The 23,410-nt window shown below is 41.0% G+C and overlaps 1 protein-coding gene across 2 annotated transcripts; it reads right to left on the bottom strand.

Annotated features, from left to right (window-relative positions):
- Positions 1-1,168: 1,168 nt before the first annotated feature.
- Positions 1,169-21,905, bottom strand: ckmt2a (creatine kinase, mitochondrial 2a (sarcomeric)). Of its 2 annotated transcripts, none has more exons than XM_039779724.1 (10): positions 21,767-21,905; positions 17,999-18,189; positions 15,697-15,895; positions 10,078-10,173; positions 9,753-9,974; positions 6,555-6,640; positions 5,461-5,584; positions 4,810-4,944; positions 2,861-2,986; positions 1,169-1,543 (listed from the first exon to the last, which is right to left on the bottom strand). In XM_039779724.1, exons 2-10 carry the CDS (start codon positions 18,145-18,147, stop codon positions 1,427-1,429), a joined length of 1,254 nt encoding a protein of 417 aa, XP_039635658.1. In that variant the 5' UTR covers positions 18,148-18,189; positions 21,767-21,905; the 3' UTR covers positions 1,169-1,426. The 2 variants fall into 2 exon arrangements, with proteins under 2 accessions (XP_039635658.1, XP_039635659.1); XM_039779725.1 differs by lacking the exon at positions 6,555-6,640 and adding an exon at positions 6,275-6,360.
- Between the last annotated feature and the right edge of the window lie 1,505 nt (positions 21,906-23,410).

Here is a 23,410-nt window from a genome sequence, read left to right as displayed (position 1 = left end):
CCTCTGTTTAGACTATTACTTTTATTTTTACTTTAATATTATATTATTTGTATATATTGTTGTATCTTATTTTTTTACTTATTGCAATGACTGAATATCTAACTATTTTTGGAAATTAAGTTTAAAAAAAGCAGGGTGTTGGGGGAATCACTTTTTCTTCTCTCTTTCATCAAACCGCAGTTTTTGCAAGTTCCCGCAATTTCATCGCATAAAATTGCATAAATATCCCGCATATTCCATCGCATTTTTTAAGAAAACGTGCCGCATAATCAAGGATTTTTGCCCGCAACAATCACAAAAAAACTCTGCGTTTTTCTGGAAGGACTGAATAGCCTAGTATTCAATGCAGAAAAGGAATGTATAAAAGGCTTTAGGCCGCCCTACACGCTATAGTAGGCCCAGTTTAATGTGCAACATTTTATACAATATATATGTAGTAGGGGGGTCCCTGCTCTGGCTCGCTTTCAATTAAGTTGTCCTTAAAAAAACGTTGAAGACCCCTGCTCTAAAGTTTTAAATGCAACATGAAAAATAAAATAATTAATTTGTATTATTCTTTTCATAGAATAATCGCGCGATAAGTTTGGGAATTAAGTTTTGGGAGACGAAAAACAAAGGATGAGGTTGCCATGGAGTCAGATAGCCGTTGTGAAATGTAACTAAGTATTCCAACCTTTACTTAAGTAAAAGTAGCACCACAGTGTAAAAATACTCTGTTGCAAGTAATAGTTCTGCATTTAAACCCTACTTAAATAAAAGTATTAGCATCAAAATACACTTTAAAGTATCTAAACGTATTCCTGCAGAATCGTCCTTCTCAGAATAATATATGTTATATTACTGGATTATAATTATTGACGATTCAATGTTGAAAGTTTTTTGTTTTTGTTTATTTTAGTTACTTTATATGCTGCTACAGTGTGAATTTCCCACCTTATCTGAATGCATCATATTTTATTTGTTGAGTATATTTTGGATTTATCTAAATCTGCTAAGTAACTGAAGCTGTCAAATAAATGCAGTAAAGAGTACAAAATGTGCCTCTGAATTGTAGTGAAGTAGTAGCAGCAGAAAAAGGAAATACTCACGTAAAAGTACCAGTTACTTTGTGGACATGCAGTGCGTTGACCCCTGGTGGCCACCGTAGAAAAGCAAAACACAGTCAAAGTGTTTAATACGGTTGGTTTTATTGAAGTCAGGCTTACAGTGAGGACCTTAAACATGAGGTAGAATCGCTCCCTAACTGCAGTTCATGTTTAAGATTAGGTTCGCCTAAAGATTTTGCAATCGTCGGGAGGAGGAATAAAGAAAGCTCCCCCTGTTCTGTAGCAGTGGACTGACGTCGTTCTGAGGTTCGGGAGGGGAGCCCCGAGCAGAGAGCGCCCCCCCCCCCCTGCTGACACTGAAGCACCCATGCATCGGGCTTTTACTTCCTGAACTGAGTAATGGGAGCAGGGACTTTGATGTCCTGTCCCTTCTCGAGCTTCTTCTCACACTCAATCAGGTGGTTGACCCCATCGACCAATAGCTGGACCAGCTCCACCTGGAGAAAAACACAAAAATACACACTAAAGTTAATTTCTACAACAAAATATTGTCTCAGAGAGCTTGAGATGACAAAAAACGTTGGTTATCAAAGGCCAAATAATGAATTGAAGTTACTGTACATTATGTCAGGGGCAATTCCAGGATTTTATTATGTGAGGTGGCACGGGGGGAGGGCAATAATCAGTCAGATGGGGAGGGGGGCAGTTTATCAGAATACAGCATACAAAAATTAGAAATTAGTCATTAGGAAATATTGGATAGGGTAGAAAAACATAATTTTATTCTGCTAAATAAAACATCACATTCATCATTAGTTTCACTTGTTTTCATTTTAAACAGATTGTATATCCGAATACTATACGCATTTTCTAAATCGGCTCAGTCTGCCACTTTAAAAAAATAAATAAAATAACATATCCAGTGCTGGTTCCGTGGTATCAGAATTTTGGAAAGTCGTCATGGTAACATTAATTGGTCATGTGACGAGGGCTGGGAAGACTGTCAGAACAGGCAGCCGAGTGACAGATCTCTGATCCAATGGAAATCACAGCTGTCAGATTGACAGCAAACTAGCCCAATGGGTAGTTGGGTAGTGGGGGGGGGGCAATTATATTTCAGTGGGGGCTGTCAATGCCCGATCTGAGTCGAGTGCAGATGTGAGTCGTGCATGCGTCACTTTTGCAACAAGTAGCCTACAAGATGCTAACGGCGTTTTGAGCTAACGTTAGCAATCAAACAATCATAGATAGCTAAAACGTTTTTTAAATGACTACCATCTTCTGTTATTGTATGTAAAGAGAAAAGTTCACGTTATGCCGTAAACAGTTTAACTCGGAGCATGCACGACTCACATCGGGCAGTGGCAGCGGCTGTGGCCACCCCGCGCCCCCCTTCTAGCCCCGCCCCTGCATAACGTCGTTCCTCATTAATAGAGATGGTATCGGCTCCGATTCCGCCTAAAACGCTGGTATCGGTATCGGGAAGTACTGGAGTTTATGCAGCGATCCGATACCACGTAATAAAGCCCTGAAGAAAATCTACGTTAAAGTAGTTTATTTATGTTATTTTCCCGTTATAACTGACTGTCAAACTGGAGAATAAAAGAAAGTTCTGGGGCGTTCATTGTTTGAGTTTGTTATAAAACACACTGGTATCGGCTCGGTACTCGGTATCGGCCGATACGCAAGTTCAGGTATCGGAATCGGTATCGGGAAGAAACAAAAATGGTTATCGGGCCATCTCTACTTATTAACATGACCAAAAGAAAGAAAAACACATCTACAAGCAGGAACAAAAAGACATTTCTCCTCACCTCAGATTTGCCGAGACGGTCGTTGTTGGAAATGTCAAAGGTGTCTCCGGTAGCGGCCGTATCCACGCCACCGGTGCCTCTTTTCTGCAGCCGCAGGTTGTCGAGGATTTTGGAGAAACGAGGGTCCTGCGGAGTGATTTCAATCATTCGTAACTTGTTGTTACTACAGACAAATTCCAAGAGCACATATGCAGAAGTTTACACTGATTGATCCTGTACAGGTTGTGGGCTTAAAAAGGGATAGTTCAGATGTTTTGAAGTCTGGTTGAATGTACTTCTCCATAGTCAGTGTGTTAGCTACAGCAGGAAGTGGATGCTATATTTAGAATATTTTCAGCGCTTCACCGTGCTGTCAGACAGACAGCCCTTTACGACAGGGAACTGAAGCCGTTATCTCCGCTCTCTTCAAAGCCTCCAGACTCCTTTGACAAAAACAGTGATTTTACCTCGCAGGACACGGGAGTTGCAGCTCTACGGCTGCCTCCATCGGTTAGTTAGTTTGTGTTATTGTGTGACTTTGGTGTTTTTAAGGGTTAGGAACCAGTGGTGTAGTCTACGTGATACACAGGTATACATAGTATACCCACTAGGAAAGCTCCAGGATTTCCATATACCCACTTAAAAATGCCCAATGACACGCAACAACAAACTTTCCATTATAATTTTGAATTGTCACCTGTGTTTTTTTTTCATTGCATAGGCTAAAAAAAAGGTATTTCCTCTGTAAATTGGTGCATAAAATTGTATCAGAATTCAGGAAATGAAGTCTTTGATGCTGAACATTTTCTTGGGGAGGACAACCAGACCCCCCACTATGATATGCCCCCCCCAACACACACACACACACACAGCACAGTATACCCACTACAATACAATACATAGACTACACCACTGTTAGGAACTAACAACACTATCAAATAAACTAACCATTCGAGGCAGCAAGGTGGCTCCTGCCTGCTTTTTCTTAAACTGGGGGGGGCGTGCCGACTGCCATCTACTAACATCAGCTAATACACTGACTATGGAGAAGTAGCTCATACAACCACACTTCAAAAAAATCTGAATTGTCCCTTTAAGTTGAGAATGAAAGTTGACGTTGCAAAAGCGAGTTGATAAATCAATCTCAGCAGAAGGTGCAGTCAGTAGCTGTTGAGGAGGAATCCATTGTAACACACAATCTCCTTCAGGAGATGGAGAATAAAGGATAAGGGTGGCGATATTCTATATTTTATCAATTTATATTTGAACAAATCCCATGAAAAGAACAAAAAACCAACAATGTTTTTGTCTGTCTCTCAATACGTTCTGATTTCCAGACCCTGAACTGTAGCTTTAAAATTTTTTTTTTTAAACAAACGGGAGGAAATAGTGCTAAATAGGGGTCTATTTTCAGCGGTGGATTAATCCACATTTGGTGCTCTAGTGAGTATTGGTGGCAGCAGGGCCACGGGTGTGGGGTTGAGTCAAAATAAACTACTGTGTGTGTGTGTGTGTGTGTGTGTGTGTGTGTGTGTGTGTGTGTGTGTGTGTGTGTGTGTGTGTGTGTGTGTGTGTGTGTGTGTGTGTGTGTGTGTGTGTTTCATTATGAAGAAACATGTCAGCCAGTCTAACAGTGTGGCTCATTGATGTGTTTGTATGGTACAGACAGAGGAAGAAGATATACTGTATCAGGCTGTGATACACACATACACACACACACACACACAATACATAATGATACATTCACTGGTCGTTTCGTTCTTCATCTACAGAGGAAGATCATGTGATCAAAAGCTCCAGAACAGCCGCTAAATGGACCTCACGGTGAGATTGGTTCTGTCAACAGAGGTTGAAGTTGTACCTGTGTGTTCCTGTTGAGTTGTAACTGTTTTATTGTGAGAGTGTGTGTGTGTGTGTGTGTGTGTGTGTGTGTGTGTGTGTGTGTGTGTGTGTGTGTGTGTGTGTGTTACCTGGCTGAGTTTTGGCAGGCGCACATGCACCCCCGCCCTGAGGCCGGTGCCCAGGTTGGAGGGACATGTGAGGATGTAGCCCAGACGCTCGTTCCACATGAACTCCCAGCCTCTCTCCTGGATCAGGTGCTCTACCTGTGAAACACGATGACATCACGTGAGAAGAGTCGACCAGTCACATTTTAAGTTTTTTTAGATTAACAAATTGAAGGTTTCTTGATGAGCTGAGAAAATTCTCCTGCATCTTGTGTTACTAACACATGTAAACAAACCGGTCGACCTGAGAAATGTATCGTCTTAAAGAGACACCTACTGTGATCCATCTCTGCAAAAAAAAAAAAAACTGAGATATACATAAATAGGCAACGTAAAGTAATTCCGCACATTGTAATCAAAACAATACACATACGATTGTGTACTACTACAGTTTATGTTTATTAAATGAAGCCCAAAATATGTCGCCGACTAGAAATTGCTAGTATCAGCTAGCTAACGTCAGCGTTAGGGAGCCGCTAGCTAACGTTAGGTAGCCTAACCTGAACCCTGGAACGCTACCAAGTCGTGAGTCGTGACTTGAAGTCGTAACTTAGTAAAAATTGTGTCTGGAACGCAGCATTAATCTCGCCCTAAAGCAACTTGTCTCCACTGTACCTGTTTAAGTCCTCTGCAGAATCTCTCAAACACTCTCTTCATGTTGCCTCCCTTCTCCATGGAGATGACTCTGGTGTGGTCCTCCTCATTCACCCAGATCAGGAAGGTCTTCTCGTTGTTGTGCCTGAAGAGAACCAGAACAAGAGACTCAATAGGGAGCTCTCCAGGTGAAACACTCTTTTTCCATTTACTGGAGATGACTCATGGCCATAAAGGACCTAATTTTGCAGACACTTTAATATTCATGCTGCTTGTCTGTGCAGAATTAATATGTGAGAGAGTAACGGACAATACACACCAAATTGAAAACACAAAAAGTAGTCCCCGTCTGTATTTTTTTTCCACCAACATGCGTCAAAATCAGGGCAATAACTGAATTATTTCTTTTGTGTGTCAGAGGGTGTAGAAAAATGTATCGTTGCTGTCAGGCAAAAACCTTGCATCTTCCATATTTTGTAATTTTAATTAATTAAAAAAAACAAATCATATATGCTATTGGTCCCCTTTAACATCTGTCTGTGGGTTTTACAAATATAAACAGTGACAAGGCAATTTCATCTGACCTTTTTCTAACTGTTAATAGCTTAATAAAATGTTTTCAAATTATATTTTTTCCATATTCAATTTAGTCCGATTACTAAACAGAAAAAAACTGTAAATCTCCATATTTGAATGGCTGAAAACCGCATTTTCTGCCATTTAAGTATCTTAAATTTGTATCTAAACACTTCTACACTATCTCTGAAATGGATCAGGATGTTAAAGTGTAAATAGTGACACAGCAAGACATGCAGGAGATCTGAGTCAACCCTACCAGATGCCCCTGGCGTCTGGCCAGTCTCGGGCCATAAAGGCACATGTCAACAAAGGAGAGACAGGTTTGTCAAACAGGAAGTGGTCCTAAAGGAGGGGGGCAAAGGAGAGGTAGAAACGGGTAGAAAACAGAGGAAGGAGTACGTTAAAGAGGATAACTTCTATAAATTAGTGAACAAACTTCTGTGGTGGAGAGGATAGAACAAAGGTTCGGGAGGACTTCACAGGACAGGAGAGGGTTTGGGTCCGATAGCATTTCCTCTGGGACTGGGACTTCTTACCAGATCCCCCTGGAATCGGGCCAGTCTCGGGCCATGAAGGCCGAGGTGAGTAACGGAGACACGGGCTTGTCAAACAGGAAGTGGTCCTTGTGTGGTGCAGCGTGAAATAATCAGAAGAGGAAGGTCAACCAAAAAGAAAAGAAACTATTGCGATAACGTTGTCGAATATCGCAATAACAATATGACCTGCGATAAATAAAAGTGATATTAAAGTGTTCCCAGTTCTGCTGCTTTACATATTCTGCTAAAATACAACAAACTGCTTGTTGGATTTTAAACAAATGAAAGGAAATAATTTCAAACGTTCTTTTATTGAACAAATTGAACGTTGAATTGAATATAGAAGGCGACATTAAAAAAAGAATGACAGTTACAAGTGCAGTTTTCTGCTCATATTTTCTTTCGAATAACACAAAATAGTGTTTTTCGCGATATGTTTTTTGCGCCAGTTTACATCGCGATAAAAAAAAAACGTATATTGTGCATCCCTAGAACCTACTAGAGCTGAGTTCGACAAAGTAAATCCTTAGACGACTAACAGTCTCATGATTTTGTCGACTGATCGATTAGTCGGGGTGGGAATCACCAGACGCCCGATATTATCACGATACTGATGTCACATTACGATATTGCAATTTTAAAACGTTGATAACCTGGCTACTGCGCCATGACAAATGTGAGAGATGCACATGTTTAACTGTTGTGTTGTCCTCCCGGGTGAAAACTGAAAACACGTTTTTTTAATGTTTTTTTTAAGGTTTTTTTTAAGGTTTCTTTTTTTTTGCTTTCTTCTAGGTTTTCTATGCTTTCCCCCCAGCTTCCACCAGTATATACACCCCTTAAACCAACTTATTACCAAAAGTTTTACAATTATTCTTCAAAATTCATGGTCAATAAACCTCATTTATATGATTTTATACAGTACAGGCCAAAAGTTTGGACACACCTTCTCATTCAATGCGTTTCCTTTTTATTTTCATGACTATTTACATTGTAGATTCTCACTGAAGGCATCAAAACTATGAATGAACACATATGGAATTATGTACTTAACAAAAAAGTGTGAAATAACTGAAAACATGTCTTATATTTTAGATTCTTCAAAGTAGCCACCCTTTGCTTTTTTTGATAACTCTGCAAACCCTTGGTGTTCTCTCAATGAGCTTCATGAGGTAGTCACCTGAAATGGTTTTACCTTCACAGGTGTGCTTTGTCAGGGTTAATTAGTGGAATTGTATCCCTTATTAATAAAAAAAAGCAAATATTTCACACTTTTTTGTTAAGTACATAATTCCATATGTGTTCATTCATAGTTTTGATGCCTTCAGTGAGAATCTACAATGTAAATAGTTCTGAAAATAAAAGGAAACGCATTGAGTGAGAAAGTGTGTCCAAACTTTTGGCCTGTGCTGTACCTCATTTTTGAGTTAAAAGCAGAAATTATGAAATATTTTGACAATTAAGTTAAAATACGAGGAGGACTTTTGTCAGAGTTTAGTCAGGAAATGGTTTTTAACCATTTAAACATTTATTTATTTTCCAAATGCTGTAAAATATAATATAACCTCCGGAATTCAATGATATTGCGAAGAATTTTGTATTGAACCAACCGTTGTTTTTGGGGGGGGCAATTTGGTTAAAAGAAACATATTTTTTGTGTAGAAACTTTGAAAAACGGGTCAAGTTTGACCCTGAGGACAACAGGAGGGTTAAATGATTAAACAATTGTTGAGATATTCTGCGATTTATTGCAATTTGCAATTTTTTCCAACTTCAAACTATATCCCCAAAGGAAAAACTTTGTCAACATCTGACCTCACCAGAAGAAGAAAAATAACTCAACTCCACCATCTAGTGGACTGAAAAAGCAACTGATGTTATTATTCTAGTAGTTCTTTTATGCAATTTATATAATAACAGATCGGGTATTGATACGGTATTGCCACGGCCAATACTATGCTGTATCGATTCTCCCCTACCCCTCCTATCAATAAGTTGATTTAATAGACAGATCTGTGTGCTTTGAGTTGTTGTTAAGACTAGAAAAGAGCAATATAAAATGCAGTCCATTTACCGTCTGTAAAACTGTAAACTTTAAATCTTGTGTTTACCAGAAATGTGCTCATAAGTTTCTGGAAATAAGTCATTCAACATGAAAAAAAAAAATCATAAAAAATGACTAATTGCCTTCACAAATCTTAGTTGACTAAGAGTAAAAGGACCAATTAATCTATTAATCAACTAAAAAGGGGGCTACGGCTGCACTATATAAGGAAAATATGCATCTCGTGATAACGATATGACTTGCGATAAATAGTGTACTTAGCTCTGCATTTCTGCTGCTTTCATTATTCAGCTAAAATACAACAAATTGCCTGTTGAATTTAAAACAAATAATTTTGGAAATCACTTCCAAAATTCTTCTATTGAACAAATTGAACATTGAATTCTTCTTTCAACAAACCGTCTCTGAGCATCCATTGCGTTATGTTGCAGCCTTTTGCGACGTGTAGGCTATATTACGCAAGTTGATATTGTGGATATATTGTGCAGCCCTACAATCCTACCTGGAGGACTAATCCATACTCGTCTATGAGTTATCAAGTCCCAATTATGACTTTAGGTAGGTTCTGTCAAATCAAAGATCACAGGGTTCTGGGAAGTTATATTATTTCGTTAGCCTAGAAATCTAGACGCACCCTAGCGGCAGCAAATTTATTTTGCAGCCAGGGGGAGTCTAGGCACTCTCCGTTGGCTTGCGAGCTGGAAAAACCAAATTTTGGTCAGGCCAATCACATCGTGTATAGAGTCGGTGGGCGGGGCTTATGGCTGCTGCTGCTGCAGGTGAACAGCGGTCTTCTGGAAGACTTGGAGTTCAGCTTTTCTTTGAGAAAAGAACAAAGAACGGCACTGAAGTCATTCTTTAAAAATAAAGATGTATTCAGATTTTGCCGACCGGATACGTCAAAAGTTTAATCTATCAACTAGCTTAGCTACCTTCTTCGTTGCTCTGATTGGTCATAGCGCTATCCTATTGCGTGCAGAGGGAATTTGAAAGACAACCGTTTATCCCGCCCCTCGGATTGAGCCCTGACCAATGCTGAGCTCCCAGACCCAACATCTGGATGTGGGTCTGGCTTGTCAATTGTCAGGCTATTATTTCGTAGTTTCTCTGTATAAAACCACGCTGAAACTCACATCAATGAGCTGCTGCTGCTCCTTCTCGGTCATGTCTCCCAGGCCGTAGTAGCGTCCGGCCAGGTCTCCCTTCAGGCCGGCCAGGGCCGTCACGACCACGCGCTCCACCTCCCGACGCTCGGCCCTGGAACAGGCCGGGGGCAGGCTCAGCCCGCGGATACTGCGGCCGGTGCGGACACGGGACGACAGGACGTAGTTTTCGTCGAACACGGCGTTGGTTATCTGGAGGTCGGGGACACAGAGGCGAGACAGACGGAAGGAACATGTTGTTTAATACTTGAAGGGACGGCAGGTGGACGGAGGGATCGTGCAGCGGTGTAAACACCTTGGAGGAGTCCAGGTCGGTCGGGTGTTTCATGGTTCTGGGGTCGTAGCCGTTGTGCCGGTCTTTGATGACGGGGTCAAAGAGCTCAGCAAACACCTGGGAGGGAACAGAAAGCAAAGTCAAGGCTGTAAGGTTTGGTTTCAGAAGTGTTTTTATAAACAAACAAACTAAAAATGATTAGTCTCCTTTATAGAGAGCTGATATCTTATGGTAAATAACGTGCGTTTGCCTTTAATTGATTAATTCCAACGTCTTTTCTGAGAATATCACAGGTGATAAAATATAGATTAAAGGGCCCATATTATGCTCATTTTCACGTTCATACTTTATTTTGGGTTTCTTCTAGAACATGTTCATACTTTAATGTTTAAAAAAATAATTCACCCTCTGTCTGAAATGCTCCGTTTTAGCGCCTGTCTCTTTAAGACCCCCTCCTGAAAAAGCCCAGTGTGCTCTGATTGGCCAGGCCTTCCTCATCTGCGCCAGGCAAGCCCCCAGGAACAGCGGCATGTCTTAAAGCAACGATGGGCTTAGTGGCCAACCCTGGAACTGCACCCCTCTGGCCCAGAAAGACTTTTCCCATAGACTTTGCATGGCGAAAGAAACTTTTATATTTCAGCGGATATTTTTTTTTTGGGGTACATCAACTTACCAGCCCGAACACTTAAAGGGTCTTTGTTTAAAGAGTCATGTTTTAAACATTTTTAACATTCACTAGTAGCCGCACACGTTCTCCTGAGGTCCTGTAGCTGTAATAATGGATATAGCTCATGGCTGTAATTCACCATTTGTTTTATTTATACATCCATGGTATTATCTTATGATACATCCGAGGGATGTATGGATGTAACGTCATTAGCATTTCCCAAACTGCCGGGGCTATCGGCTAGTAGCTAACATCAGCAGTCCTTAGCATGGATGTATTAAGAGAACGCTAACACTATACATATACGCCTACATAATGTTACTACAGACATAGCTAGATACTAGCTAGCGCTAGCTACTAAGGTTAGCTAGCTAGTATCTAGCTAGTAGCACGACATCTCCTTGGTTCTCTAAATACATCCATCGTTTAGTTAGATAAGCATTTAAACGATCAGGAACAACGAAAACAGAAGGTTTAACGTTAGTGAATATTTAAGACAATGAAACGGCGAGTTCATGAGTTCGCCACGTGTACCATGGATGTATTAAGAGAATGACGTACTATATACTGGTAAGAGACACGAGAGAGAAGCTCAAGAACGTGCAGCGTTGCTTCGACAACACAAACAAACTGTTGTTGGTGAGCGTATCCATCGTGACGTCATGGGCCAGTCAACGCGGAAGATCCTAGTGTCGGTACACGATCCGTTCTGCCTGCACGATCCGTTCTGCACATGCGCAAGATAATACTGTTTTACCGAGGATACGACCTGCACGATCTGTTCCACGCTAGCCTATGGCTAGCCTCCACCGGGAAGCTAACGTTAGTTTAGCTAACAGCTAATTCGGCTAACCGCTAGCTGACAGCTAGATTCAGTCTAAAATAACGTTAAGTCAAACTTAATGGGAAAAGCAGGCTACAGCTACATTAAGACTTTACGGTAATAACAATAAAGACAAATATTGAGTATTGGGTTTTAAATGAGCACAAGTAAAGTAGAACTGACGTAACAGCTGTTATATATGTTAACGTTTATTTTAAAGTTTTATTTATTAAAGTTTTATTTCCGGTCGACAGCCAAGCTAACTAACGTTAGCTTGGCTGTCGACCGGAAGCGTGGAACAGATCGTGCAGTGTCGTGAATCCTCGTACAACAGCGCATGCGCGAACATTTTGCGCATGTGCAGAACGGATCGCGCAGGCAGAACGGATCGTGTACCGACACCTATAGCTCCATGTTTGCTTTTGAGCAACTCTCATTGGAATGAACGGGGCTTCGCGCTGAACGCTGTATCCAGTTCTCTTAATACATCCATGGCGCCAGGCCCCCAGGAAGTGCGCCGCGCTTTGAAGCCAATTTGACATAGCGGCCAAACAGTGGAATTACAACTTTCGTGTCCGTCACGTGATGCCATGGGGCCCAAAAAGACTTTTTCCCGTAGACACGTCTGTAAATCAGTGGATACATTTTTTTGAGCGTCACAACCCCCGCAAAATGACTCATTTTACTATCAGAATACACTCCTTCCAAAACAGTCTTATGCAAAGTCTGCAACAAATTTGTACAATAACTCACTAAAGAAAAGTTATGTGAAATTAAAAGAAAAACTGTAAAAGAAAAGCAATATGAAATGAAAAGAATGTGTGGAATGAAAATAAAATGTAAAGACAAGCAATGTTATAAATTGTAAATGTTTTCAGCATTCTGCATCAAGTGGTGATTTTAGCTTTCTTGTACACCTGTCTTAAAATGTAAGGGATACTGGAGCTTGGTTGGGGTGGTGGGACTGCTCGAGGTGGGCGCCGGAAAATTTCCCTTATTTTCAAATCCAAAACTTGACAGGTATGCCCCGAGCTCACTTTCAAAGATGGCTACGTCGTGCATCACGCGTAGTAAACATTGTGGTTATCTACAATTTTAAGCACTTTTGTCTTTGTTGTAACCAAATGAAGAAGTCGTACACATAGCGCTGTATACTGCTACCTATAGGCATGTCTCTACAGTCTTATTAGGAGTTAAACATAGCGCTGTATACTGCTACCTATAGGCATGTCTCTACAGTCTTATTAGGAGTTAAACATAGCGCTGTATACTGCTACCTATAGGCATGTCTCTACAGTCTTATTAGGAGTTAAACATAGCGCTGTATACTGCTACCTATAGGCATGTCTCTACAGTCTTATTAGGAGTTAAACATGGCTGTATACTGCTACCTATAGACATGTCTCTACAGTCTTATTAGGAGTTAAACATAGCGCTGTATACTGCTACCTATAGGCATGTCTCTACAGTCTTATTAGGAGTTAAACATAGCGCTGTGTACTGCTACCTATAGGCATGTCTCTACAGTCTTATTATGAGTTAAACATAGCGCTGTATACTGCTACCTATAGGCATGTCTCTACAGTCTTATTAGGAGTTAAACATAGCGCTGTATACTGCTACCTATAGGCATGTCTCTACAGTCTTATTAGGAGTTAAACATAGCGCTGTGTACTGCTACCTATAGGCATGTCTCTACAGTCTTATTAGGAGTTAAACATAGCGCTGTATACTGCTACCTATAGGCATGTCTCTACGTCTTATTAGGAGTTAAACATAGCGCTGTATACTGCTACCTATAGGCATGTCTCTACAGTCTTATTAGGAGTTAAACATAGCGCTGTATACTGCTACCTATAGGCATGTCTCTACAGTCTTATTAGGAGTTAAACATAGCGCTGTATACTGCTACCTATAGGCATGTCTCTACAGTCTTATAAAGAGTTAAATACCGCCTAATTAGTTATTTTGTTCCTTGTGCAGCTGAAATTGGCTAGAGACGCTCGGTTGCTATATGACAACAATGGCTTTAAGCCGAGTCTTGAGCAGGAAGCAGAGCAGTAGCCTAACGTTAACGTTAATCAAAACGTAATTTTCATGTATCAAACTGAAATATGTGTGTGTAATATGTCAATAACTGGGTGAATAGAATCCTAAATGTTACTAAAAATGTTACAAAAATCCATCTTTTCTCCGACTCGTGGTATTCGTGTGACAACAAGAATGCAACAACCCCGCAGGTTATTAGTTTTTCGACACGGATGTGACGTCACGCTCGAGCTACTAGTCGCGATTACAAGACAAAAAGAACGCACCGTAACAGCAGAGGTCTCTAGTGTGCCTGCTCTATGGGCTTCACAGTGGGCTTCATGGGCTACTGAGCAACTCTCATAGGAATAAACGAGGCTCCGCCTTGAACGCTTTATCCAGGTTTATTATACATCCGTGATCTGTACTCTTGGTGTCTCTGCACAGTCACTGCAGCTGGGGAATGACTGTAACGGCACTGTAGTGGCACTTTCTACATACATACACACACATATATATATATATATATATATATATATTATAGTTGTGACATCACAACTGTACAGAAGTCCTGACGGCTTGTTTTAAAGTGTCTGAATACGGGCAGTGTGCATTTTGCTGTGGAATGAGCATTTTAATACTTTCACAGTATTTATATAGCCCCTTGACCTGCTTTATAATAATATTTAATAATAATATTTTTTTTAGAAATCTCATTTTTTACAATATGGGACTTTAAATGTTGTTCTTGTTATCCAACACAGGAGTTGCCGCGATGCCCTCCAGCTAAGCACTCGCTGAACCGCTAGCTGCTCATTACATTGCATGTCATTTAGCTGACGCTTTTATCCAAAGCGACTTACAATTGCTACATACGTTGAGGCCGCACGCCTCTGGAGCAACTAGGGGTTAATGTCTTGCTCAGGGACACACTGGTTGATGTATCGCAGTGGGAACTGAATCAGCTCTCCCACACCAAAGGCATGTGTCATATCCACTGCACCATCACCACCCATTACTGGCCAAGCTTATTACTCAGCATATTCATATTATTATGAACTCATATCTTCTCTCGTCTAGATTTTGGCAGTTGGACAGTCAGAGGAAATTCAGAGATATTTTAAAGAGTAAATTACGGAGCCCCCCTGGTCCCACTTTGTCAAAAAAAAATTATTATAACTATCTCGTGGCCATGAGATACGAATCTTGAGGCTTCAAGATACGATCTCAGATACTATCTTGAGGCCTCAAGATACGTATCTCGTGGCCACGATATAATTCTTCTTCATATTTTATAGCCTATATTTATACTTTTTACATGTATATATGTCACAAAGTGGAACCAGGCAGCCAGAGTTTTCTTATGTTGTATATAGTGTGGTGTTTCTGCTGTCCTGCCGTCTATCTGTGCTCCGTCCCCAACGTTTCTTTTTCGCTCTCTATCCGCTCCTCTTTCCTCCTTGTGTCTCAGCCATTCATTATCAAAATGTGTTCCTCCAGCATCTCTCCTGATGAGATCTGCCTCAGGTGCGCTGGGAGGAGTCTTCAGTTCTGTGCCAGGCAAACCAAAACACCACACTATATACACAATAAAACACCCGAAACACCACACTATATACAAAATAAAACACCCGAAATACATGTAAAACGTATAAATATAGGCTATAAAATATGAAGAATTATAAAGGACGATGGATATGCAGCCTACAAGATTTACATTACTGTATTAACAGAATTGTGATGAACAGTACTAGTAAATAAATAGAAGCAGAACTGCAGCAAACTATATTGCACACTGAATATTAAAACAGAGAATATTGCACAGAATGTGAAGTATTGCACTACACTACATCTCTACACTATCTTGAGGCCTCAAGATAGTATCTGAGATCGTATCTTCATATCAAGATACGTATCTCGTGGCCACGAGATAGTTACAATAAATTTTTTTGGACAAAGTGGGACCAGGGGGGCTCCGTAGTAAATAAACTGAAAAACAGTTAAAAATGTCCATCCCCAGTGGTGCTTTAATTACACCCTTTATCAAAAGTACAAATCATTTAACTCGAGGAGACGTTGAACTGATGTATAGACACCAACTGTGACCTTTGACCTCTCTCACCTCGTAGCTCTCCTCGTCGCCAGCCACACAGCCCACCGTCTTGATGAACGGGTGCCCAGGGTTGTCCACTCCGGTTTGGATGCTCTGGTCCAGGGTCCAGTTGTTGGGGGTGACCTTGTCCCTCAGTTTGGCATAAATGGCGGGAGTCAGAGCCGCGGCCATGCAGTTGTTGTGTTTCCTCAGGTCGGGGAAGTCCGAGCTGCAGAAGAGGGAGAGGTGGAAAGATTTGAGTAACCGTACGTAATCTGAAGATCCTGCTTTTACTGCCAACTGGTGGGGACAGCGTGCTTTTTCAAACAACCCACGCTGCTGTGATCACGTTTAGGGTTAAATTAAGTATGATCAAATATCGACAGATGTGCTTGAATGTTTCGTCTTAAGTTCTGATTTTTGTGCAGGCTGCAGTATAGTTCATAAACCCGCCCCCCCACTATGTTAGCGGATGGGACATGGGACTAAAAACTACAAAGTACATGTCAAATATACTTTTCCCAGTTTCCTACCTCGTTTCATCATCGCAAATTATGCAAAATTGCCACGCCTCAGAATAATGGTCAAAACAAACCAGAGAGAAGAGAAAAATAGGTCATTAGTCATAACCTGTACGTGCTTTCTGGAATAAAGTGAAGTAAAAAGAAAAAAAGTTCTTTGGCAAGTGAACAAAGATGTCCGCTCTCAGTGTTTGGTGCGAGTGCAGTGGCTGGATAACCTTGACGAGTCCAAACTCTCTAATTATCTGCCTCAACAACACAGAAACGGACTACGTGCTTCCCCTCACTCGCACATTTCAGAGCAATGACTCATTGCTTTGTTTCCACTACAGAAGCAACTGGAGGGCAGTGGTGGGAAGTTAACTTAGTACATTTACTCAAGTATTTATGTACAATTTGGAGGTATTTATACTTTACTTGAGTATTTCCATTTTATGCAACTTTAAACTTCTACTTCATAATTAAGAGGTAAATAGTGTACTTTGTACTACATTTGTCTGACAGCTTTAGTTACTTTTCAGATGACCGTTTTTCCTTCCCTTCCTGTCCAGTGAAAACCACGTAGCTCCAGATGTGCTGATGTTGATAAACTGAAGGATGAAGTGTTGAGAAAATTCTCCTTCTTCTTAAGAGGCAGGTACACAGCTAATTCTTAGCACAGTCTTTGTTAACTCTGTATGATCGGAGACCATTTGACTAGATAAGAGCCATTTTTAACTGGAGTCTTGCTGTGATTGTCTCCATTAGATAGACCATTGGAAAGGAAGGCTTAAAAATGTCTACTGTTGGAGGGTGGGGCCTCAGCCAGACAACTGTGCTCATTTTCTTGGCTATTACGAGTAGAATCTCAAATAAATATATTGTTCTTAAGTATATTCAGACGGTTTAGCGGAGAAAACAGCTAAGTTCAGGCACCAACAAAACGAAGAAAAGTTTAGGGAGATTGGGGTCTGGATTAAAACACTCCCGTTGCTGAAAGTATTAAAATAGTATTATTATATAATATAACTTCCATCCATAGCTTCACCCCCTCTGTCAACAATTCCTGACAATGGACACCTCGTTGGGCATTAAAGGACAAATCCGGTGCAAAATGAACCTAGGGGGTTAATAACATGTGTACCGAGTCGACCTTTCTCTTGGATATGTTTTCATGCTAATCGAATGTGACCAGTTTTAGTGCAAACCGCTAATTAGCTTATAACGCTAGTCGTCAGAGCACGGCTAAAGTGTACAGACAGTTTATTAAAAAGATAGTTTAGAAAGACAGTACCGTCCACGTATACAGGCAGGCGCCATCTTGGGAAAACAGTCACGACCAGTCGAACAACGAGCACCGTTCTTGAGCTACGGTACTGGTTACTGGTTACACGGCGTTCGACTGATCGTGACTGTTTTCCCAAGATGGCGCCTGCTTGTATACGTGAACGGTTCTGTCTTTACAATCTATCTTTTTAATAAACTGTCTGTACACTTACAAAGTTCTCAATGCTTCGGTTTACATGTAGGGACCCTCATTATGCTACCGGTGAAGTGTGGGGATATTTTGAGCCTTGTTAGTGATATAGAAATACAGATTTCTTTTTACTTTAGCCGTGCCCTGACGACTAGCGTTATAAGCTAATTAGCAGTTTGTGCTAAAACTGGTCACATTCGATTGGCATGAAAACATATCCCAGAGAACGATCAACTTGGTACACGTGTTATTAACCCCTAGGTTCATTTTGCGCCGGATTTGTCCTTTAACCCTTACATGTTGCACTCGCCTTCCTTCATGCTGCCTCTGTGGTGTTGGTGCGACCCAGTCTTACCTGGGGGGATAGAGCTTCGTCTTCTTATCAGCAGCCAGGGGGCCAGTTTCGCTCATCAGGAAGCCAGCGGCCATCGTTCCTGCGCCCAAGCTGGCCAACAGAGCTGCCGTGTTTCGGCCGGAGATCAAGCGTGTGAAAGAACTCGCCATCTTTCTGATGGTTGTTGACTCTTTTTGTCAGTAAGAAATGAGCTGGAGAGAAAAAAACAACTGAAATATTTAGACAGAAGAGATCTTAAAAGTGAGACTAAAGTGAGGTCCTTGAGGGGGTTCCAGGGGAGTTTCCAGCAAAAAAGGGAATAATTTATGTTCACTACCTTTAATTCCATCCGTAAGTAACACAACGGCAGAATATATGACCGTTTTGGTCATGGGTTTCATTCACTTTCTGTAATAAAACATAACGCAGAACTCCAGATGGGGGACGCTGGGAAGAAATCTTATCAAATGGGGGTCCGTGGTCAGTTCTTCACACACCGTGGTCTACCTGTCAGTTCTTCACATGTAACAGTTTGGTAAACCAGTGAAGTAAAACACAGAATAGACATTCATAGTACTCGAGCATAGCCTTAGTTATCTTTTTGGATTGGAATCAGCGGTTTCGTTCATCAGTTTATCTCGTCTAATCATACTCAGGCAGCAGGTGCACGCCAGCGTTTAAAACCGCTACGTAAATCTCTAAACCTTTCACGTCAAGTTCAACTTTGGTAAACGTGAATTTGCGTCGTTGACTCAAAGCAAACTGCCTTGACAGTGACGACCTTTAGAAAGGAACGGAAAGCCAAAATGGAGGAAGTTATCGTGGCTTATTAGCTTTGTTGTATCATCCATTTCTGTGGGAGTTTAAACTGCTGAAACAGACCTAGGCCTAGTTTATGCTACAAGACAGTAGTTGATAGTTCAATTAGCCTTTTTTGTTTTTAAAGAAATACTGTAAGCTTTATGTCCCATTAGCGACAAGGCAACTTGCTTTTTTCTTCTCTTGAAAAACTCTTTAACAAAAATGATGTAGAATCCTGAGAACAAAATGGCTGAGAGCAGTAACAGGCCCAGAACAGATTAAAAATAAGAGAGCTATTGTGACTTACAAGCGCTAACATGTTCTCAGATGGCTAGCATGCTAACGGTTAGCTCGCCATGCTACAGTATTTCACCACCTAACCCAGCGAGTAGTTGCTACGTCCCAATGTGTCTAAAATTAAATATTGGCAAAGTTGTGCAGACGAATTTCTGTGCAACACAATATCTAAAAAAAAAATCATATGCTGTATGTGTTTAAGAGGGAATTAGTTATTCTAGGAGAAGCCAGAGAAAGAAGAAACCTTCCCACTAAATGTAAGACCAGTTCAGATCAAAGATTCGTGACGAGACGAGTTAAAACTTGAAACTTCTTGCAACGAGTCGGTCTGCAGCGTTCTAAAACCTGCCAGTTCACACCAATAAGACGAGGCGAGAAAACCATTTCTAACAGCGCTTTGTAACATTAAAATAAAATGGATTATAGAGAACTCCGTTTCTGTAGTTATAGCCGACTTTACCAGCTGACTTCTCTGTTGGCTGTCGAGCTGAGACGGCCGGTTCAGACCACTGAAACTGTTCCCTGCAAAGGGTTTCGTTTTGTCGCAAATCTTTGGTCTGAACTGGACTTAAGTGCTATAAATAGTCAATTCCTTAACAAAAGTCTCAGCTGCATTAGTGCACAATGTGAGTACGCTGACCCCCCACAGCTTTTTGTTTAATGCAGTAATGAGCTTAGAGTAGCCTAGGTGGGGCAGTGACAGATGCTCTTAGCCTCTTAGCATTATCCCAGTCTCCCACCTTCAGGACGGCAGGTTGTACGTGTCCACTAATGAACTGTTTCCCAAAGACGTCCGTCTTGAGGACACAGAAGAAAGTGAGACTTGAGACAGCTCAGAAACAAACTGCAGTTTCCAGTTTGGCACAATATTGTTATTTTTGTTTAAATGTCCATGAAGATTGATTTAAAATGTTAAATGTAGTAGGCCTACATTACTGAAAAGTTCTTGATGAAAAGGTCATATTCTAGCTTGTCCTTCACAGACAGAGGGTGTGTAATAGCCACGAGACTGGGTCTTAATATAGAGAGAGGGAAGCTGTGAGGACAGTACTGTTAATCCAGGTCAAAGGAAAGACGGCCGAGCTGCTCTGAACTGATCACTGAGGTAGAGGTAGAGCTCGAGATGAATCGATTAATCGACTAGTTGTCAACTATTTATATTAATTGACAACTCTTTTGGTGATCAGTCAGTTTGAGTCATTGTTTAATTAAGAAAAAGTTAAGCTTCTCTGATTCCAGCTTGTTAAATGTGAATATTTTCTAGTTTCTTCTCTCCTCTGTGACAGTAAACAGAATATATTTGAGGTGCGGACTAAAGACATTTGAGGACGGCTTTGGGAAACACATTTTATAGACCAAACAACTAATCGGCAATGAAAATAATCATTAGTTGCAGCTCTAAAACATTCCCCCAACAAGTCGCAGGATATTTTTTTGTCTGCAGAATTTATCCCACCGATTCCATTCACCTCTCCGTCTGTGGAAGTTAACGGCTTTGGACTCTTTGGGTCAGTGGTAATGTTATTTATAGATCACTGGAGAGCAGTTGTGCTGCCAGGATCCAGTGCCAAGAAACAAGCCGACTCTGGCTCCCAACGCGGTGACATTCTGCACTGGTCATAAGACCGGACCTCATGAGGCCACGTCAGCAGGACAGAGGGATGGAAACACGGGAGGAGGGCAGGTGGAGTCAGAACGGAGGTGAAGCAGCAACGATCGACAAGATAAAAGCAAGAATTTAAGATCACGTTTAGATTCTGCATTCTGTGCTTGTGCCTTTTAAAGCCTCCACTGCCAACTGACACTGTGGATCATATGTTCTTATAGTCAGGATTACGCCAAACCCACGACAGACCCGGGATCAGCCCCCCCCCCACACACACGACCACTGTGACCTTTTAACTCTGAGACGGTACGTTCAGGAAATAAGAGCAGCTTCGTCCTCTCCAGAGGACACGGCAAAGTTACCACCACCTCAGGTATTTCAAATAAAACAGTTAGGAAACATGTAAAATAAATCATTTTCATGCAAAGTGCACCAAAAAGTTGCGTTTTTAACTGCAAATAGGGCAGCAACTAACACTTATTTTCATTGTAGTCTAATCTGTCGATTTTTTTGATTAATCAATTAGTTGTTTGGTCTATAAAAGGTCATAAAATGATGAAACATGTGGATCCTAAAATGTCTTGTTTAGTCCACAACTCAAAGATATTCAGTTTCCTGTCAGAGGAGAGAAGACACTAGAACAATATTCACATTTAACAAGCTGGAATCAGAGATTTTTAACTTTTATTTCATAAATAAAAAGACTCAAACCAATAAATTGGTTATCGAAATAGTTGGCGATTGATTTAAAAGTTGACAACTAATTGATTAATCTTGAAGCTGTAACTGCAAAGCTTTCTTTTAGTTCTAATGCATGAAGTTTGCAGTATTTATTCAGCTACATATCTTAAAGTTGTTACCACATCCTGCCTTCACTATTGAAAACATTTTGACTTTTGAAACATGCTCTCACATGCTAACCTCCCTCACATTAACCATAAATGTCCCAGGCATTCATAAAAAGCAAATATCAAGGTGTATGGCCTGTATTTTCTTTGATACAAATGATTTTATATTCAGCTTGAGATGCATGACGCTAACGGAGCCTTTCTGCAAGAGAAGTAAGAAAAAAGTATTTACAGTACCTGTAGGGAAGCTGCTCTGCCTTCTTGCTGAAGGTCTCTTGTTAAAGAGCTTTTCACTCTCCTCTCTCAAGGGGACTCCGCCCCCCTCATGTGGGATTAAAACCCCGGGAGCCAATCATAAGTCCAGAAACAAACCAATGGAGGACCACCGACATGAGCTACGACGGCAGACCGCTAATGTGGAGCCATGATTAACCATGACCGCCACGGGTCAGATATCACTGTCCAGGTTGACCTTGATATTTTCCCCTCACACACTGACACTGAGAGCTCCACACACACACACACAAACTTTACACCAAGTTCACAAGGCATTACAAAGCTACAGTATACTGCAAATACAGAGAATGCAACCAAAAAAAGAAGACAAAAGCAAATCTAAAACTAGAATGACCGCCTTGCAGTTGTTTGCCTCTGCCAACCAGTCAAATTGCACTTTTTTGCACCATTTTATTTATTTTATTGAGTCTGTCCAGACTCAAACCGTATGTAGTGAAGCAATTTCATAAAAAGATATTGAGGGCACTTTCACACCTATAGGTCGGTGGACTCTGTGCGATTCGGGGGGTGGGGGGGGTAAAGTTGCAACATTGCTGCATTTTTCATTTGGTTCGGTTTGCGTTCACACTGCACTTTGTCAAACGTACCAAACACTGTAAACACACGTCATGCGATCAAAACGGTTGCCGGTTTATTGAACGGAATATTCCGAAACTCGCCAACACTTATGAAATAATGAAATAATGGCACAACACCAGATTCATAACGTTTCCTGGTTCTGCTTTAGCGTTTCAAAAAATGTAAGAAGGCGAACAATGTGAGCAGCTGACAGACAGCGAGCGAAAGAGAGATGATGAGGTCACACAGACGACCAGTGCTCGGAACAGCTTATGGATCTGAACGTTATCATCCCTTAGATCATCTACAGTATACAGTAAGTCCGTAAATTGTGTGCAAGATTGAAATTGCAGGCTAGTAAATGCTTTGTTTTTTTGGTTCACTTCCTGTATTTGGGTCGAATCGCGTTCTCACTTGAAGTGAGCCAAACTCTAGTCGACTTGGAAGCGAACCGTGACCCCTCGTTTTCAAGATGACCAGATTTAGTTTGTTCGATCGAAACCAGAGTTCAGATGAGCTCTCACACCGGCCCCAAACCAACCGGACAGTCTGACCAAACGCTCCAGAGTTGGTTTTAAACAGAGCAAAAGAGGAAGGCGTGAAAGCAACTTAGGTGTATTTTTTTTTTTAGGCGAAACGTGGATGCTTCACACACACATCTTCAACCCGGCAGCTGTGACGACCCTGGTATTAGGATTATTTTGCCGTGTCTGTGTGGTAAATTAGTTGATTGTGCGTTGGGCTTGTTATCAGTCTCTTGATTTGAACCTGGGACGCAAGTTCAGTGGCTTGGGACTTCTCAAGATTATTGTCACTAATTCAGTATCCGACCAAATGTTCCCATTTCTTTTCCTGAGTTATGGCGTTGAATAATGGCCCAAAGTTTTTTTTTCAGAACATTATATCACAGTGAAGTTGACCTTTGACCTTTTGGATATAAAATGTCATTACAATAATCATTTTATCCTATTAGACATTTGTGTAAATCTTCTCCATAGTAGGCAGATGAATTCTTGAGTTATGGCC

This window comes from Perca fluviatilis, chromosome 17 (genome assembly GCF_010015445.1).
Source record: "Perca fluviatilis chromosome 17, GENO_Pfluv_1.0, whole genome shotgun sequence".
Classification (NCBI taxonomy): domain Eukaryota; kingdom Metazoa; phylum Chordata; class Actinopteri; order Perciformes; family Percidae; genus Perca; species Perca fluviatilis.
This window is presented reverse-complemented; position numbering and strand designations above follow the sequence as displayed.